Source organism: Larus michahellis, chromosome 2 (genome assembly GCF_964199755.1).
Source record: "Larus michahellis chromosome 2, bLarMic1.1, whole genome shotgun sequence".
In the NCBI taxonomy this organism is placed as follows: domain Eukaryota; kingdom Metazoa; phylum Chordata; class Aves; order Charadriiformes; family Laridae; genus Larus; species Larus michahellis.
In genome coordinates, this window is record NC_133897.1 from 124,338,071 (window position 1) to 124,350,407 (window position 12,337).

The window sequence follows — 12,337 nt, forward strand, 5'->3', positions numbered from 1 at the left end:
AGCCCCCATCTCTCTACAACCTCCTTTCAGGTAGTTGTAGAGGGTGATGAGGTCTCCCCTCAGCCTCCTCTTCTCCAAGCTAAACATGCCCAGCTCCCTCAGTCGTTCCTCATAAGGTTTTTCCTCCAGACCCCTCACCAGCTTTGTAGCCCTTCTCTGGACACGCTCCAACACCTCAATGTCCCTCTTGTAGCAAGGGGCCCAAAACTGAACGCAGTACTCGAGGTGGGGCCTCACCAGTGCCGCGTACAGGGGGATGATCACTTCCCTAGTCCGGCTCACCACACTATTCCTGATACAGCCTAGGATGCTGTTGGCCTTCTTGGCCACCTGGGCACACTGCTGGCTCATATTCAGCCGGCTATCAACCAACACTCCCAGGTCCTTTTCTGTCGAGCTGCTTTCGAGCCACTCTGCCCCAATCCTGTAGCGCTGCGTGGGGTTGTTGTGACCCAAGTGCAGGACCCGGCACTTGGCCTTGTTGAACTTCATACCATTGGTCTCAGCCCATCGGTCCAGCCTGTCCAGATCCCTCTGCAGAGCCTTCCTACCCTCAAGCAGATCAACACGCCCGCCCAGTTTAGTGTCATCTGCGAACTTACTGAGGGTGCATTCGATCCCCTCATCGAGATCATTGATAAAGATATTAAAGAGAACCGGCCCCAGCACCGAGCCCTGGGGGACACCACTTGTGACCGGACACCAACTGGACTTAACTCCATTTACCACCACTCTCTGGGCACGGCCATCCAGACAGTTTTTTACCCAGCGAAGAGTACACCTGTCCAGGCCATGAGCAGCCAGTTTCTCCAGGAGAATGCTGTGGGAAACAGTGTCATAATATGGCTTTCACTAAATCAGCGGACATTTGTGACTTATGTAGAGCTAAGGCAACTGTCAGCTGTCTTTGGCTTCTTAAACTTGAAACAGTTCTGCTCTGTGATGTGGTGGATGCTGGCCTGGGACAGCTCTGTTGCTAGGTTAATGGGAAATTTCCCAGCTGCAAAATTACGAATGTGTGCTTCTTGTTCACAAGCTCCTTGATTCCTTTTGCACCTCATGCTGCTCCATTCTGAGCATCTGGCCCGGTGACAGAGCAACTAGCCAAGAAATGAGGATGCCAAGGGTGTCGTATCACAGTGCTGAGGAATGGTGTCTGTGCACTGTGGGGCATGCTGGGCTATAAGCACCTTCTAAGATGCCTTTGCAGAGCTGCAGAGGTGTCAGGTTGTGTTCAATTTGGTGATGCTGAGTCCATGCTATTTGCAATGACAGAGAAGGTAGAGAAGTGAATCAGAGCAGAATCTGTGTGCGTACATCAAAATGCAACAGTGCTGTTTACAGCAATTGGAAAAAGTGGATGCTACACAACAAAATTTTTATTTGAACCCAAATAGACAAGGATACTAAAATACACATGGTTTTGGCCCTGCATCTCTGTACAGGATGTGAAATTGAATAACAAGCCAACCCTTCTCATCTCTATAGATCAATCAATCTCCAGGGACATATTAAAGGGGTATATAAACATGCCTATGATTTGATTTTGCTTTATTCAATTACATTCCATTCAATTACATATTCTGTTTTATAGAAGTACAATTTATAACCCCCATAGTTGGTCATGCTGGAGCCTTAAGGCTTCTTCTTTGGCATACTTGAGAGACAAAAGTAATAGAAAGCCCAAGTTCTCATATGCTGCCTTAGAAAGATGCAAAAGATGTAACTTGCTGGAAGAATTTCATCAAATTTGTGCAGTCTGTTGTATCTGGATCCAAAGAAAAATGTGTTTCAATTAAATGCTAAAATACAGCTAAAATGACACACATTAAAACATCTTTGTTTTCTTATGAGTGTAGTGCTACACAGGACATGGAACTGAATGAAGATAAACTCAATGTATTTAACTGTAAGTACACAAAGTTGTACTAACAATTTAGCAATGCGTACAGTCTTTTCCAGTATTTTGGCCATGCAGTTTACAGGTCAAAATACACGTTTTTTCTGCTTTGGCTGACATTTCAGGCCATGTGCATCATTCAGAGGCGTGCTGCATGGAGTCTAGAGTTCAGTAGATACCCTTTGCTTTCAGTGTCATCTCATCCGCTATCTTAAATAGTCAGGAATTTAAATAAAAATAAATTATTTTTCTCTTCATTAAACGCTTTTTTCCCCCCCAGATTATTCCATTCACATTTGTAGTTATTATTATTATTATTAGATAATAATAATAATAATGATGATGATGATGATGATGTGCCAGAATTGCCAGTAAGCATTCACTTCATTCCTGGGAATGGTCTTTACTACAAAGCTGATGATTTGTAGCGGTGCCACACACTGCAGCAGCGAAGAGAAAGGCTTTTTCTGTCCCTTCTGTGCACAGGCTCTCTCAAGCAGCTCTATGGCCCCCTGTCTCTTTCGCAGGCTGCATACGGTAGAAATTTCCATTTCTCTGCTGCCTCGCACACTGTCATTTAATTCTTCATCAGTTCCTCAAATCCTCTTGCTTTTGATAGATGAGCCCCACATTCCTGCTGAGCTGTCTGGCTTGGAGGAATATTTGAAGAATAAAACAAATGAATGATGGTACTGGTTCTTCGAAGCAGATAACAAACCAAACAGGTTTTGATAACTAATTTTTGCATATCGAAGGTTTGTAACTTTACACAGTGTAGCTACCTAATTTCTTTAATGCAAGCCTCTTTTTACAGACTCCTTTCAAAATTTGACAGAACAAGTATGCAAAACAGGTTGTTGAGACAGCAAATAATGAGAGTTACTGAAAGATGCATGAAGGAAACATTTCTGAAAGTTCTCTGAAAATGTTAATACACTCATTACAAAATACTACCCAGGGAAGTTCATTCTTCTCCTGGAGAGTCATACTGTCAAATTAAGACAGAATTCCCTTCAGATCAGAGTGATTTACACTTGCTGTACAAAATTGGATTGAAATGTTCATTGCAGATGGGCAGTTAGACCAGGCAAGGAAAATATGCAAAATGTGCTCTTCCAGATTTTGGGAATACTCGACCCTCATAGGCCAAAGATGTACCTTTCTGCACAGGAAAGATACTTTCACTGAAATTGTTCACATCTCTCTAAACATTACCGTCAGAGTACCCATACCACCATTCAAAGAGCACAGCCGTGAAGCAACACTGTACAATTTCCGATGCCACACTACTCTTCCACAGGGTTAAGTAACAAGGAAAAGTCACAAAAATTGCCATAAAAGTGCTTGGAAGAAAACACCCAAAACAAGACACAAAAAAAGATTGGCATCATGCTCACAGGTATTCCAAGAACTGAGAGTAGCTAAGTTTATTAGGTAAACCTTGTCTGGTGAATAATTAACAGGTCAGCTTCAAGGTGAAGCTCAATATAGACTGTCCTGTTTTTGTTGTTGTGATTCAGATGCTTTAATTTTAATGTTTAAAAAGGGTTATACCAGGTAATCCTGGGAGGATTAGGTGGGAGATTTATTCGTTTAATGGGTCATATTGATTTCATTTTTAAATTTAAGTTATACTTTTGATAAGTGTCCGTGATTTGTGAGATGACATAAAATTCTGTGTTTCGTCCATTTTGCAGTTATGAACACTGTTAAATGAACGCTGTTGTTAATGTCACAATATTAGTCAGTCAAAAGGCTGGAAACGTTCCTTCCGTAAATGCATTTTTATAAAATTGGGAATTATATACTATTTATTTTGTAGGGACCCTGCCTCTTTTGGCATGAAGCATGGAGATGAACTGAGCTCGTGAAGCTAAAGAGATTATAGAGTGCATTTGGCAGGACTTCTTCCATGTCTGTGACGGAAGTTAAAAAGTGGGTAGTGATTGCAGCAAAGGCTTCCAGGGAGAAAAGAACAGGTCAGTGGTTAAGGCAATTGAACGCTGTCTTGAAAGGTAAATTATAACCTTGCCCCTCAGTTTGTAATTGATGCTATGTCAGTTACATTTATCATAGGTAGCCACTAACCAGTTTTTTCAATGTCTGATGAGAATCCGGTTTATCAGTGTGCTGAGTACTTAAATCTGGATCTGAAGTGAATGAGAGATATAAGTGGATAAATTAAGTATGGCACAGTGTTAAATAGTTATAAAAAAATAAAGTCCTAGACTGCTCTCCTGTGAGACACCTAAGCTTTGTGGATTCTTTTATCTTACCTTCTTTGGATCTCAGAACTCCCACTTGTTAACTGAAGATAATAGCATACCTTGGTTTTGTAGCAATGCCTGAAAATAAATGTGCGAGTATTTTAGAAGCACTCTGTCAAAATAACCATGGAAGAAAAAACACTGGTGAACTCTGTAGTTCCGTATTCAGAGCATTACTTGAAGAAAATACAATAGATAGGAGATAATGGCAGTTCGAGTGGGAGAAACGGTGGAAAACTTTTCGCTAAATAAGTACTTTCTTTTCCAGTGCAATGCATGAAACAGGGCTCCAGAAAAAACTAGCAAATGACCATCTACACTAAATGATATAGTAAAATAATACACACACAGCAGTGAAGCAATTTAAAGTTTCACAGACCTGGTGTTCCCCAGCTCCGGAGTGTTTTGGCATGACTCCAAAATGGATGGATATTCGTGCAGATTGCAAGTGAACCACTTATGTCTGCTTTCTGGCCAAACGCAATGCCTACACCATGGGCACGTTAGTGCCTAAACAGTTTTCTGACAAAGTAATCACCTTGACAAAGTTATGAGTAGATAAAAACAGGATCTTAAAGCTGAAAGAGAATGGCAGATACAATAAAGGATTATTATAATAGTAATAATGTTACTAGCTCCATCTAGGGCACAGTGCTGTCGCTACAAATGCCCACACTCACAGCCCAAGGGGAGCCTTTCCTATGGCTCTCCAGGGAGAAGCTTCCCTTCTTTCAGGAATGGATCTGACAATTAAAAGAGTGCCCAGTGTGAGGGCATTTATGGTGACAAAGACAAATGGGATGGTGCAGAAGTTTATTGCCCACAAACAGAACAAGGCTCAAAATGGAAATTCATTGTTAAGACAGAAAAAGAAGTGACTGATGCAGTGAGCTAATAGTTCAGTTACATTTAGGTATCCATAAACAAGGAGCTGCAACAGCGTGTAGAGACGTACACTGTGAATGGGGTATCAAAAAAATCTGTAAATTTTTCTACACTTACAGTGTTTTTTTACATACAAAGATAAGCACACGGGGTAACTGGTGCCAGTGGTTGGTACCAACCCAGCTGCAAATTATTTTCTGTGTCAATCTTGCAGATTTCACACAGGTGAGCCTTCAAGTTCTCCTGGGGAAAGACCACCATGTTGTTGAGACTCTGCCAGCAGGTCAACAAAAAGGCCCAGGAAAATACAGCATGCTTATCTGTTGCATCTGCATAATATTGTATGAATATTATTTTACAGGCAGGTTCCCACGCTATGCTTTATATCCATGCAAATATGCTAGAAGCTATTATGAACTATTTCCTTATCATTTGAGATAGGACGCACTTATTCAAGCAGTCAGATACGTCACAGTAACATGGCATCACACGCCACACACGGCTGTGTTCTTACCCACAACTCCCGCTGTGAAAAACAATGATAAAACATTTCCTTGTGGAGCAGGAGCAATTCAAATAGACAAAACTCTTTGTTACTTTTTCTGTTGATAATTCTGAAAGGTGAGGAAACACACTGTAGGACAAATTTTTGCCATGAGCTAGGATTACAACAATTTAGAGTTGTACATTCTTCTGTGGGAAGAAAAAATTTATTTGGTGATCTGTCCTGGACTTCGTTGTAACTTTACCAAGACTTCAGATGATCACAGATTTCACTTAACGAGAGTGGAGAACATTCCTTTGACTTCACTTTCGCTAGTGTGTGTGCATAATACCTGAAACAGGTACCTGCCTGCTTCATCCCCCTCTTCCCCATCCCCACCGGGCAGAGAATAACTAGTGCGGTTAGTCCCGGCTTAATGCACCCCAGAAAAGCGCTCAGAGGCGACACCCGGCCGGAGGGACCGAGGGGACCAGGACTGGGACTCGGTGGCGGCTGCGGGCTGTCCCACTCGGGTCGGGGCTGGGGGGGGACAGCGTGCCCTGGGGCGGGCGGGCTGGCTCCCTCGTCCCGTCCCGTCCCGTCCCGTCCCTCCCCACCGCCCCCGGGGCGGGCCGCCCGCCGCGGCCCATATAGGGGCGTCCCGAGGAGCCACCGGCACTCGCTGCCCGGGGGAGCGCGGCCCCGTTGCTCCCGTCTGACGGCTGCTTTCCCTCGGCGACACAGGTGAGCTGCCGGGGCGGGCAGGGCAGGGGCTGGGGGGGCGGGCGGGCTGGCTGCGGGCCGGTCTCCTCCGCCGGGCGCCGCTCCTTCTCCCGGCAAAACGCGCCGTTCGCTCTCCAGGCTCCTCCCGGAGAGAGGCGGGTTCCCCGTCGCGGCGCTGCCATGGCCTCCGTACCCTCCGCCGGCTGCCTCCTGGCCAAGAACCAGTACTACCGAAGTAAGTGCTCGGGATGGGGGTCCCGGAGCTGCCCCGGGCTCCTCCTCCCACACCGCCGTCCGGAACGGGGCTCCTCTGGAGGAGGGAGGCAGAGCTCCACCGAGCCGGTGTCCGGGTTGTTACCGCTGGTGGGGTTTGAGGTGGTTTCTGGGTGAGCTGGAGGCAAAAGGGAGTCTTTGCCTGATAGTTTTTAATTGCTTGGAGAGTTTTTTGTTATATCAAGGAACTTCAGTTCTAATGAGCATCTGCTTCTGGTTTTTCATCTACTTTTTTTTTTTGTTCTGTTCATTAGGGATATGTAATATATATATATATTATACTTTAAAACATGACCTAGAAAAAGCATTAGCCCAGCAAGTCCTGTCTTTTAGCTATACTCCACATTTACTTTGCCGGCTTAGACAGAACATAAAATCCGCTCCACGCTTTTGTTTCTAAAAGTGTGAAATAGTCACTGGTTTGAGAGTACATCTGGTGTATTAGGATCCCTCTGTGCAGGATGGACACCATAGTGTGAGTACAGTATTTAGTTGTGTCACAGTGGAAACTATAGCAATTAGGCTGTTTTGGACTTGAATGACTCATTTGTTTTGATAGCGGTGTGTACGTGATCATAAGGTTTGTCACTGATTTCAGTGAAAGCTATGCAAACAAATCTCAGTATGCTTTTTAGGTGAAGAGTAAGTAGGCTGAGAGGTCAACTTTATACAGAAGGTTTTATATAAACTACTGTAGTAGAATGGTGTACATAATATAGAAATTATACTTTCTATCTAAGTAACCTTGTCTTTTAGACTGTTTTTTCAAAGATAGCAGCAGATCTGAAAAATTCTTGGCGTAGCGTACTCTCTCAAAGCATTTTTTTCATTATGTGTGTCTCTGTTTTCTATGAACAGCAAGACAGAACTCGGAATCCAGCGTTTCTTCCAGCTCCTCCTGCTGTTCGGATGCTGTGAACGTTACAGATCAGGACAAAGCATTTCATGGTATTGTTCCCTTCTTTCAAGCAGTTTTCTAGTCTTGCCTGTTTGCTATTCAGCCAGTGTCTAATGGTGTGGGCTTGTTCTCCTTTGGCAGGTTTGCCTGAGTTAATTGATAAATGTTGGTGGATAAAAAACTTTTTCCATAGTGAACCGTCTCCACCAACTGTTGGCAGAAAAACACTATCAGCAAGCAGGTGAGTCCTGTTTTTACATTGATGGAGATAACTTAGTCATCCCATTTGCCTTTTGGTAAAAGTGGTAATAAAAAGCTGTAATCAGCTTTTTATTATTGGGGGGTGTGATGCTATTTTGATGACTTAAATAAAAGATATTGCAAGTGCGTGGCTATAGAAGCTTCGCATGTTTTCATTTTAATAAATGAACTCATATGCTACTTCACGTTAAGCAGTTGCTAGTGACTGTGTAGAACAGTACTACATTTATAGCGATATTTACTTAATCCTCTACGTATAGCACTTGCACACCCATTCATGCAGTTTACCCATTTTGCTTCATGTTAAAAAGTTTATTTGAGTGCATTCAAAAATACTTAGGCAAATAAATAGCTTCGAGGAAAATACAATGCTAATTCGACTCACAACCTTTTTATATATATTTCTGCAGTACCAACAGTTGAATAGGACAGCATGCTGGCTTTACTGACTGAGATACTACGTACAGACTCCTTTTTCCAAGAGGCTTGTGATGTTCCTAATGTCTGGGTTCAGCTGCAAGAAGAAAACAAAACCTTTAGGAGAGCGGAAAAGTGTATTTTCAAAATATTTGGCGGTAGCTTAAGTGACATTACTTAATGGACATGTCCATGGCCTACCTTGTCCATTACAAAGTTGCTGTAGTTTGAGATGTCTCTCAAATTACCGGGATTAAATAACCTGATGACTTATTTGGATAGCTAGAGAAAATTGACAGTAAAAGTAAGATATTGTAGGTTTAGGTGAAGCATATGTATTGAATGACTTCGCAATGGGTGATACTGGTAAGTTTTACCTTTAAGATATCAGCTCTATATGCAGTCACACTGATGTAAACGAGATTCAGATACATAGTCCAGAGTAGGACTGTTACATGGTACATGCTTTCTATTGAGTATTTGTGTACCGGTTACAGGGAGTAAGTTTACAAGAATGCTTATTAACAGCTTTGCTTCTAGAAAGCACAATTACACAAAGAAACAGTAATTAGTTTGGTCTTTTTGTTCAAGCAGGGTGTGTAGATCCCCACCTGAAATACCCAGGTACAACTTCCATTCATATCTACACGTGTTGGTATTTGAGGACAGAATAAAAGAGATAGACCAGAAATTAGTAATTCTAATGGACCTGATATCTTCCAAGAAGAAGAATGACCTTAATCAGAATTGATGCTCCTAGCTCTGTTTTAGACTACTCTCACCTGCTTTTGCTGTAGCTTAAAGAGCTATTTGTTCTCAAGTGACTAATCCTATCAATTATTCACTGCTGTCTGTTGGCTTAGTTATGTGCTAGATCTGGCAAAGGAACTGCATTAATGTTATTAACCAAGTCTACCTTTGTCATGATTCGTGCTCTTGAAAGAGACTGTAACGTAGCTTCATTTGGTCTTCAGTATTGCAAAGCAGTACATCCGATTTGTTTATTCTACTGGGTATAGCTGAAATGCATCAGAGGTCATAGAAAAATAACAAGTATTTGGCTGGATGATATAATTTCTGTAAATTATCTGTGCAACTTCTTGATGTACTGTCACTAAACCTACCCGACTTTTGTCCACCACTGGATAAACTAGCAATAGCAAACATGAATGTAGCCAACATTTTTCATTATATGTTAGTGGTGGTTGTGGTTATGCATAACTCCAGAGTGTATGAAGTGGCTGCTTCAGGAAGAGACGATAAATGGTGGCACATGACACCATTGGTGCAGACCACCTTTTGGTGGAGACAGTAAATGCGTGGCACATGACAACAGAAAAGAACACAATTCTGAAAACACAGTTTCAGGAATCTTTAAATTGATTTGTTATGTATCTTACTTTACTGCTGTTGTGTAGTTTCATCTTTGTCCTTTTTCTAAGTGTACAAAATGAACTATTTTTTATACTAAGATTTTTTTATTAATAAAGATTTAATCAGTATTTGGTCTAACTTATTTTTGGCCTCTAACTGGTGTTCAGTGTTGCGTGTGGTTGGTGGGTGGGGTTTTTGTGTGAAGTATTAGTAAAATTTAAAATTCCCACAGAAGTCTTTGCGGGGGGTGTGTGTCACAGTTGTCCTTTAGTCACTTTAAAGTCTGATGTGAGGTGAAAAAGGGATGGTGGAATGCAAGCTAGGAAAAAGACCCTAACGCATCTTTCTAGAACATCATGTTATAAAGAAAGGGAAAAAGACAGACCTGCTAGTTGCAGGAAGGTGATTGTGCCTATCTTTGAAGATGCTTGAAGCCATAGAAGAAAGAAATGCCGTAGCCCTTATTGTACGTGGGAAACACAGGATTCAGAAACACTGTGGAAAAGTACAGTGACAAGGTTCCATATTGCTCACTGACCTTAAGCTTCTGTCCTTATATAGTTAGAAAGTGGGGTGGAGAACATACTGAAAGAGCTGATAAACTGTTAAGACCTACAAAAAATAAAACCAAACTTTTTTTTTTTGAGGGTGGAAGGCTGGAAGAACAAGAGGAAGGGGACTGCATTATTGTTTTCATTCATCTGCTTAGGCTCTCTGAACTACTTGCTTTTGTAATGGCATCATTGTACTGGAGAGCTGCCCTTGCACCATCCCCATCATCTTTTACTGTGATCAGGTCAGCATCGGAGCGGCACTACCGCCAACTCATAGTTATTTGTGCCAGTTCTTCAAAGTATAGCTACTCGGCAACGAATCAGCCCTGTTAAATAACATCTAATGTTGCTATGGCAAATTCCTGAGAGGATATGGGTAAATGGGACATTAAAGTGCTTGCTATCAAAGGGCTGTGTTTTGTTACATCGCAGTAATAAGGAAATCTCAATTTTCTTGAATTAAATGTCAATATAATGTAACTTTGTGGGGGAAAAGCCAAAATTTAAGTGATTTGAAGAGATGCTGAGAGAAATATGAAGGGGAAACTATATTGTAAAGCTTAAATGAAGCTTAGAAAGAGAAAAACAGAAAAACAATATGATTTTACTACGGATCTGGGAAAGACAGGTACAAATGTTTCATCAAAGATTGATTGAAGTAGACAAAAATCTTTTTTCCTGTTAGAAGGACTATAGGTAGAGATTTATTTTGATGAAGTTAATCTGTATATTGTTATCAATCTGGAAAAAATTAAGTATCAGCAACAGGACTGGTGCCAGCATGTAAGTACTGTTAGATCCAACTATTGTCACCAAGGTAAGAATGGAGAGATAGGCTTGAAAAGTACTTTTTTTTGTTCAAATGCGCATAGAGCAGTGATATTCAATAATGGGCTTCCATTTATTTTCTAAAAGGGAAGCTGAAGTCATAGTCTACCCATCCTAGTAATCCCCCATTTTAGGAGTCAAAATAAAAAACAAATCTTATATTATTTGTTTTGGTTCAAGAAGGATGAAATCTTCCTGTTGAGCACATTTAGAGAGAGAAATTCACTGCCATGAAGTAATTCCCCCCCCCGCCCTCCATTTTTTATAGTTTTGAAGACATACCATAAAGTTGCATTCCTTTCCAAGGATTTTCTTGCCTGCATGTGAGGTGAGCAATACTACATATTGTGGATGGACAATAGTAAGGATTAACTGTAAAGACTATAGATATTGCTTTGAAATGGGATTTTTTTGGGTATACTAGCCTTTTCTGCAGAAGCAAGAATGATAAATGAACCCATTGAAGAAACAAGTTTTCAATGTAAGAATGAACAGCAAATCGAACAGCAAATCAAATAGCAAATCAAACTCAATTTGAGTTGTTAGGAATAAGTATATTTTTTTCTAATATGTGCAGTGATTAAGACTCCCATAAATAATGTCCTTTAGCATTACTTTTAAAACTTATTTGAAGGGTCGTTTCTGTTTGTGATTTTACAACATTCTGATATTTTAAAATATGCACAAATTGCTCTCTTTTTTTCATTATTTTAGCTAATAATGCATTTTTACTTCTTGAAAGCAGACTCTCTCTTAGTGTCACTTCTTCTGCAAAGAAGCAGAGTTCATTCATCCATTTCTACCAGGATTAATGGTGTTTGCAAAACATTTTTCGCATTATTGCACTTACAGCTGGTGACTGTGAAAATTTTGACTGTGACCATGTTCGGTGCCCTGGCTGACTCTTCAGCGATGGAGGGATTCTGTCAGATTCCTTTTGTCATGCACTCCGTCACATGCCATTTTAAGCTGTTGTGGCAGTAGCAGATGTGAAATGTACTGTATGTAATCACCAGAAGATTGGTCTTTGTGATAGAAAGAGGCTATCACTAATAGGGAAAAGATCAGATCAGTATATTGGGAGGAAGTCAGGGGAAAAGCACCGTTTTTCCTTTTTTCCACTTCTCTCTCTCTCTTAGAAACTATACAGAAAGAAATCACTGTTTCCCAACCCTAGGCCAAAAGAGAAGATTCAGCTCCCAGTTACAATACTCAATGGTATGTCCAGAGACACTCTATTGAATTTTATCTCAAAAATAAAATTATAGAAGTGCTTGTAGTCATGATGACAGGACATAATCTGGACAGAGATACAGTATTGTTGTTTGATCAACTCATAACAGGAAAAAAAAGGGCTTGTACACTCAAAAAGTTGTTGCTTTTCTTAGCTGTGTCAGCCACTACAACTTCTTAAAAATTCGCCATCTTTGGCTTCAATAAAATTAATTTTTACTTATACCCGTAAAGCAGAGT

At 41.1% G+C, this 12,337-nt stretch overlaps 1 protein-coding gene across 1 annotated transcript; it reads left to right on the forward strand.

Moving 5' to 3' along the window:
* The first annotated feature begins 5,976 nt into the window (after nt 1-5,976).
* On the forward strand, nt 5,977-9,624 carry PPDPFL (pancreatic progenitor cell differentiation and proliferation factor like). The gene is made up of 5 exons (XM_074577002.1): nt 5,977-6,280; nt 6,398-6,494; nt 7,391-7,480; nt 7,572-7,671; nt 8,102-9,624. Exons 2-5 carry the CDS (start codon nt 6,440-6,442, stop codon nt 8,112-8,114), a joined length of 258 nt encoding a protein of 85 aa, XP_074433103.1. The 5' UTR covers nt 5,977-6,280; nt 6,398-6,439; the 3' UTR covers nt 8,115-9,624.
* The last annotated feature ends 2,713 nt before the right edge of the window (nt 9,625-12,337 follow it).

Bases quoted from the DNA above. Each gene is read 5' to 3' on its own strand.
- PPDPFL (XM_074577002.1), top strand. From the start codon at position 6,440: ATGGCCTCCGTACCCTCCGCCGGCTGCCTCCTGGCCAAGAACCAGTAC. The intron at 6,495-7,390 runs GTAAGTGCTCGG...TTCTATGAACAG, and splicing joins CAAGAACCAGTACTACCGAA to CAAGACAGAACTCGGAATCC. The intron at 7,481-7,571 runs GTATTGTTCCCT...CTCCTTTGGCAG, and splicing joins TCAGGACAAAGCATTTCATG to GTTTGCCTGAGTTAATTGAT.